At 41.2% G+C, this 7,392-nt stretch overlaps 1 protein-coding gene and 1 long non-coding RNA gene across 5 annotated transcripts in view; both read right to left on the bottom strand.

Annotated features, from left to right (window-relative positions):
- The window catches only part of LOC133502178 (high-affinity choline transporter 1-like), a 6,529-nt gene extending 2,973 nt beyond the window's left edge, over nt 1–3,556 (bottom strand). Inside the window, exons 1-4 of one of the 2 annotated variants that reach the window (XM_061822670.1) lie at nt 3,457–3,556; nt 955–1,110; nt 680–828; nt 385–531 (exon numbers count right to left, since the gene is read on the bottom strand). In XM_061822670.1, the coding sequence (XP_061678654.1) occupies nt 385–531; nt 680–828; nt 955–1,087 (429 nt within the window). In that variant the 5' untranslated portion in view covers nt 1,088–1,110; nt 3,457–3,556. Of the gene's footprint in view, nt 1–384; nt 532–679; nt 829–954; nt 2,009–3,456 lie in introns of those variants that run through there. The other variant, XM_061822669.1, reaches the window with a different exon arrangement.
- A 153-nt stretch (nt 3,557–3,709) lies between these two features.
- LOC133502179 (uncharacterized) lies at nt 3,710–5,266 on the bottom strand. 3 transcript variants are annotated; one of them, XR_009795387.1, is made up of 4 exons: nt 5,226–5,266; nt 4,645–4,915; nt 4,396–4,548; nt 3,710–3,867 (listed from the first exon to the last, which is right to left on the bottom strand). It is a non-coding gene; the product is annotated as an uncharacterized LOC133502179 (long non-coding RNA). The 3 variants fall into 3 exon arrangements; XR_009795385.1 differs by lacking the exon at nt 5,226–5,266 and having other exon boundaries at nt 4,645–5,178; XR_009795386.1 differs by lacking the exon at nt 5,226–5,266 and having other exon boundaries at nt 3,710–3,870; nt 4,645–5,178.
- Nucleotides 5,267–7,392: the final 2,126 nt, after the last annotated feature.

Genomic DNA, 7,392 nt, shown 5'->3' on the forward strand with positions numbered 1-7,392 from the left:
GCTTGCTTTGTCTGTCCCAGAGGAAAGCTGTCTTACAAACTCTCAGCTGGTCTGCTGCAACCCTTACCCATCCTGAACTGCCCAAGGTCCCACATTGGGTTGGACTTTGTTGCAGGCCTACCACCTCTGAAGATAGCACTATCATTCTGAGTGTCATAGATTGCTTCTCCAAGTGTGTCCAATACATTCCCCTTCCCAAAAGGGTGACTGTGAGGAAGGGAAAGACCAAACCAGATCTCGAGTCCCGTTAAAAGAAAGAAAAACGACAGCTACTGTATTATACTGTATTGTCCTTTTTGAGATTTTTAGATGTTTCAAATAAATGAACGAACAGCAGTATAACATTTATATCAAGATTTTTGGTGAAATAAAATTTGATCTGACCAACACCAAAAAGTCGTCCGTCCACTTTCCCGCATCCTCCAGCTTCACCTCTCCTATCCACGAGGGGAAGCTTGACTGGTTGAAATGAGGTGTTTGTGGGGCGTCAGTCACCGCGGGACTGAGAAACATAAATGGAACGCAAACCCACTAAAAGAAAAAAAAAGAAACAAAAACAAACAATGGTTCGTCACAACAGAAAGCGTAAAAAGAAAATTCTCAACAAAGGCTGACTTGACATTCTCCAATGGCACCAATGCGATTAGACGACCTTTGTACAGATTTCTCGTGAGCTCACCAGACAAATAACTATGAACGACAGTTGGATGATATCGGTGTATGCAACCGCGTAGAGGCCACCAAATAAAGTATAGATGATAGAGACAGCTGCAGAGATTATGATGGAGATCGTCGATGATACATCAAGGACAATGCTCATCATTCCCCCTGGAATGGAAACCACGAGCAATATTCAATCAAAGGTGTCGGCGGCTCACCTGACCGATCATTACCGTACCGTACGGGCCTGCCAATGACAGTAGGTGTTAAAATCCTGAAAAAGCAAACACTAACCTAGCGCAGCAAGGATGCAGGCCGCACACAAAATATCACTGATCAGAGCAGGAACTAAAATTGCTGTTGTGAATAATTGGCCGTAGCGTTGCTGAAACGGGTCCAACATTGTCACGTAGCGTTTGGACCTCATTGGTTTGGCAAAAAAGAGTCCTGCTGGAAAAACACAAGACATACCAGAGACATAAGTGCTTCATCACATCAGCAACATTAACAAAGTTTGACCACAAAGAGTTGTAATCACAAAAGTGTTGTTCATGAGCATCATAAGTGTAAGTTGTTTAAAAGAATAAATACTGAAATTCAAGTGAATTATACCTTTACATTTTACAGGTTGAGGTTTGCGACCCAGGGACAAACTGATGAAGGAATGCAACTGTTTGATGAACTGTCAAATTAGACTATCCATCCGTCCATTTTCTGAGCTGCTTATCCTCATGAGGCATGTGGGAGTTCTGGACCCTATTCTAACTATCAACGGGCAGAAGTCAGGGTACATTCTGAACTAGTTGGCAGCCAACTGCAGGGTGGATAGAGACGGTTAAGTCGCACTCACAATCACACCTCAGACCAATTCAGTCTCCAATGATTACATGTTTTTGGGATATGGGAGGAAATCAGAGTGCCCAGAGAAACCCCACACAGGCACGAGGAGAACATGCAAACTCCACACAGAGAAGGCTGGGAGTGTATCCGGGTCTTCACAACTGTGAGCCCAACGCTTTCCAGCTGAGCCACCGTGCCCCCATGTCGTGTACTATTCTAACATATTTCTCCGCCACACCAGACTTAGGCATGTTGTACCACAGTTCCTCTCGTGGTTCTCTGTCGTAGGCTTTCTCTAGGTCTACAAAGACACAATGTAGCTCCTTCTGACCTTCTCTGTACTTTTCCACAAGCATCCTCATGGCAAATAATGCATCTGTGGTACTCTTTCTAGGCATGAAACCATACTGTTGCTCACAGATACTAACTTTTGTTAGTTAGTTAGTCTCGCCTCCACTACTCTATCCCATAACTTAATTTAATGCTCATCACATTTTATTCCGCTCTAGTTTCCATAGCTGTGCAAATGACCTTTGTACTTAAAAATGGGAACTAGCACACTTTTCCTCAATTCTTCAGGCATCTCCTCACCCGCGAGTATTCTGTTGAATAAGTTGGTACAAAACTTAACAGCCACCTCTCCAAATTGCTTCCACACCTCCACAGGTACTGTATGTCATTGGAGTCTCGCTACCTGCCAAGCGGCAGAGCTCGCTCCCCGGCGAGCCCCGGAGCTCGCTCGGCCGAGCTCGTCAGACTCCGCGTCATTCTGCCCGAAGAACCATCCGAATATTCAACATTATTTACAGCCACAGGTATGGAATTATTCCTCAGTCTTCCCGATCAACCGATTCTGCTATTTCTACATCAGATGAGGATAAATCCGAGAAATCAACGCTGGGCATAATGGTGTCCCATGTAATCGAGTGTTTGGAATGGCACGTAACACGTTACATCCGCCCACATAGGTCATGTGACTCGCGAAAGTGGCAGCGTCCCTGAAAATTTGTAATTGTCGATAAAAATCTTCTCAAAACTAATAACTATTAAATGAGAGAGAATTTAACATCACATTGTCAAGATAGAGTACATATTCCATGACCGATTGGATACACTCTTAATGCAAACCACCGGAATTCCCCTTTAAGACACAGCACTTGTTTTTTAACTTTCGCCATTATTATTGAGAGAAAACATAAGCAGCATGTCTAGCTCGTCTCTGCTCTAGGTTCCCCAGAGTGTGTTGCTAACTAAAGCACAGGTGGTGGGTGCTATCATGATAAACCACATTGATGGGCTGTGTAAGTACTGTAACATTTGTAATTGTGAGTGTACCCCTTTAAGAGCAGAGGGATGCAGTGCAAAGTAAACGAGGAAAAAGTGTGTGCGTCGTTGCTGCCTTAAAAAAAACTGTGGCTTCTCCTTTTCCTTTTTTACAGTAGATATTTGAATTGTGCCATTGGGTGGAGCAACCAGTCATCCATCACTCATTGACTCACATTGCAAAATGCCACAAATTGAAGAGCTGCATGTTATACATTCAATTTACATTGGATTATTTTTTTGTGTGTGTGTGTGCGACGCAGAATATCTGTGGAAGAGACCAGATCAGGAGTGCGCAATTGCACACGAGCGCAGCTAAGAGGGAACATTGGCTGACATCTTTTTTTTTTTTTTTTTTGGCCACGCCGTCCCGCAATCAACCAAAACTGCCGACCCTCTCCATTCATCTGAGCTTGGGACCGGCCTACAGATTGCACTAGTTTGTGCCCCCATAGGGCCGCACTTAGAGAGGGGAACACAAACTTCCATGAAATCGGTCAATTAGATCTGGATTTCGCCCATGTAAGTCTGCAAAGGCCCGTTCATCAGCTGCGTATTCTGAGTCATGATCCTGTGGCCTAAGGTGTGTTCAGGCAGAGTGAAAAGCACAAAGGAGTCTAATTTTATACTTACCAAGGAAAAAATTCAAAAAATATGCAAGAGGGCCAATAGCCCAGACGAGACCTTGAGCTGGAGAGTAAACGACCTCAGCAGTCCCCACAATATAACCTCCACCAACCCATGTCGCTAAAACACAACACATATGAGAAACAAAAGCCAGGAGTTTGAATAAAAAGTATCACAAAGTAAAAAATGTATGTGCGTGTGTGTGTGTGGGTCTTACCTGTCATGGTAAACACCACCAACATTACATTGATATTGCGGCCTCCGACGATGGTGACTTCGCTTTTTTTTCCAGAACATTGCTTCTCCACTTGCTTGGACTTCCGAGAGGCGAAGATTCCAGTGAGCAGAATGACCAAGTAAAAAACCCCAACGGCCACAAGTCCAGCCACATGCACTCCCATATTTGCCAAACAGCCGCTGCTGACGAACACAACCTCCAATTGTGGTTACAAAGTTATACAAAGTTTACAAGATGGGCATGACGGTATTAAGAGATGAAAGTTAGATAACGTCATGAAACGAAACAATATTAAATGTGTGCATTCCTACAAAAGCTATTAAAATTATATGTAAGACAATATCTGTAACTTTTGCGCTTACAAAAAATTGCAATGTGTCTGCGACAGTCAACCCTCCTCTACTACAATAAAGTATTGTATTGTCAAATAGTGTGGATATGACATGTTTTGCCCTTTCACCCGTTCTGTTTACAGCTTGAAAGTGAGTGCCAAGAATGCATTGCTGCCATAAATGTGTTTGTACCTGGGGTTGATGTTAACACATTTTCACATTTTTAAGGGAAGCAAGCAATATGCTGTCATGTAAAAAAGATACAAATGCACACACACAAACACACATACACCTACACAATACAGAGAGTTGAAAAAATCTTGCAAATTACGTGATATAAACTTGAAATGAATTTTATTTATTTTTTTTACTCACCGCTCCGTCGGGCGTTCAAAGGCTTTCTGCTTTGTTGTTTACTGTCTTCAATTGAAATCTGCCATCCCACCCCTCCCAAGCAGGTTTATCTTCTGAAATGATCATCCTGACACTCAAGCAGGCACAGGACAACCTCCCCAAGCTGTTCTGCGCCTTGGAGGGGGAAAAAAATATATATATATTTATATATATATATAAATAAAGTATCTAAAATATATGAAACAGAGAGTTGAAAACAATAAATTTTACCGTTTAAGTACTCCTGCAGTCACACTTTTTCTGTTACGGGCCCCCATTAGAAGCGAAACGTTAGGTGGCCCTCAAAGGTCATGATGATGGGGGGAAAAAAAGTTTTTGGACCACTGCTTTTGCGCTTCTTAACAGCAGCGCCTGGATGATGTGCAGAGCCCTTAAAATGACAGCAACATGTTGCTAAAGTTCTCACACAGTAGGAACCAGGAAGAGTAAATGTTGTTTGCTGAGTCGTTTCTTGACACTCCAGTCGAAGTTCACTGTAAAACTAAACGCAAAACATAATAATGACACTTGTGAAATGTTCAAATACATTACAGGCGTTGTTTCTTTCTTCATTTTTGCTCGGAAAATTCGCTAGCTCAAAGCTAACACACAATGAAAGAAAACCACCATTGACGAGCTAACAAAGATTAGCAATGAACTCGCGGCGCATATATTGCTCAAAATAATGTATATTGTTCCACAAATGCTGTACAAACGCAAAGAAAAAGTCAACATAGGAACATTGCCACGTATATAATCTCCAAATTCTCCGTAAACGAGTTTTATTAACAATATTGTATTGTAGGCTTTACTTTCCTTATGACTGCACGTCTCACCACCTGCACGACACTGCCCCACAATGGTCAAGATGTGTACAGCAGTTATTTTATGGACTAGATTCGATGAAATACTGTTTCTTTCGGCTTGTCCCTTTAGCAGCGGAACAGATCAGATGAACGCTCATATTTGTTTGGCACATTGTTGTTAAAAAAAAAAAGCAGGGAAAAAAAAAGAATGCTTGAAGGCACACTTTTATTAAACTCCCTGGCTGCCAAGTTGTGGTAGGCAAAAGTTCTCTTTGTGTCCAGTTTCGAAGCATTCTCAACATCTAATCATTGCTTTTATTGCAGACTATAAATTACATTTCTTAGCATGCTTCCACATACATTACCTAAAGCTAACCTAAAACAAAATATTTTGACCAAAAAAGTGAAATTTGATCATTTCCTGCAGCTCACCATGATGAGAGCTCTCACGGTACATTGGTGGGGAATCAGTGGTTGACGTCATCACAGAAGGAATCCGAGGCGTTGGTGGCAAATGATGGAAAATCGTGATACCGATTGCTAAGCTATCATGTTCTGAAGTTGCAAAACAGAAAAGTGATTGGGTGATCATGTCACATTGGCCTAACTGGAACAGAGTTTTAGTGGAGAGTAGGAACCAAGTTTAATAATAATAATAAATAAATAATAATACCAACCAAGTCAGTTAATGCGCACCAGGAGATCTTAACTTGTGTCTAAGTCTTAAATTATCCAATTACTGTAATTTCTTGAGTATAATGCGTCCTGAAGTATAATGCGTGCCCACAAAGTTGCCCTAAAAAAAAAAAAAAAATCAGGAAAAACCTTCTACCAATGTACAATGCGCATCACCAATTTGCCACGACCTATATGCTCAAAATATTAGGAATTATCTGGATTTCTATTTTGGTAGGTTTGTACATTTATTGTTTGTACTTGTATTGTTTTTCAAAAAAAATGTCTGTACAAGTCATTCATAATCATCTTTGTGCATGTGCTGATATAGCAGTAATATATATGATAGCAATTGTTGATAGCATATTACAGTCATAAATAAACTAACACTGTTTAAGTGAAACATTTTTTGCATGAAATATTTGTGCATAAAATTGTTGTTCATAGTGAAGTTTATACACTACATTACACATTCTTGGCCAAGACTCCAAAAGAAGCATCTGACTCATCTCAAAAATATCAATCGTAGCTACATTTAGTGCATCACTGTTGAAATCATTGTTGACCTGGTCCAGTTTCTGTGCCTCCTGCATTGGATCACGATCATCCAATCTTGCTACCACAGCACGTCATCCTCCGTCCCATCCATGGCGTTTGTGAGGTAAAATTTTTTCAATCCCAAGAGTTTTGGTTCTGTAGCGCAGCCCCTCGCCCTCCATTCAGCTACAATCTTGACCAACTTTCCTGTGGCGTTAAGTGGCTATCAAAACAACGTGACCTCAAACTATGTTGAAACGAGCGTAATGGGCACATTTAAAAAAAGGGAGCATTGCATTTGTGTGCGCCTTCCTGTTTTTTTTTTTTTAACGCTCGTTTCCACGTAGTTTGAGCTCACATTATTTTGATAGCCACCCGAAGCCATTGAGCCTCTTATGGACTGCCACACTGCTTCCAGGTTGGCCGCGTCATCGGCAGGAGTGATGACACGTTTCTTTTCAAAGAAACTCCACAACTAGTCATTGGAGTCGACATTTTTTGTCTTAGTTTAAGTGAAAACAAACTCACAGACAGTCGTTTCTGATCTTTGGTGCAGTAGCAACACATATGCTATCCTAACAATCATAAAATGTCAGACCAAATGCCATAATACATATATAAATGTGTAACAGAAGACATCGAATTGCATATTGAAATGTATATACAGTGAAGAAAATAAGTATTTGAACACCCTGGTATATTGCAAGTTCTCCCACTTAGAAATCATGGAGGGGTCTGAAATTTTCATCGTAGGTGCATGTCCATCGTGAGAGAGATCATCTAAAAAGATAAATCCAGAAATCACAATGTATGATTTTTTAACAACTTATTTGTGTGATACAGCTGCAAATGGTCTGAATGAGCCTTAAAAAGGTGAAGAACCAGCCTAGGACAACACGACAGGACTTGGTCAATGACCTGAAAAGAGCGGGACCAACGTTTCCAAGGTGACTATTGGTAA

The sequence above is a fragment of the Syngnathoides biaculeatus genome, chromosome 6 (assembly GCF_019802595.1).
Source record: "Syngnathoides biaculeatus isolate LvHL_M chromosome 6, ASM1980259v1, whole genome shotgun sequence".
NCBI classification, from domain to species: Eukaryota; Metazoa; Chordata; class Actinopteri; order Syngnathiformes; family Syngnathidae; genus Syngnathoides; species Syngnathoides biaculeatus.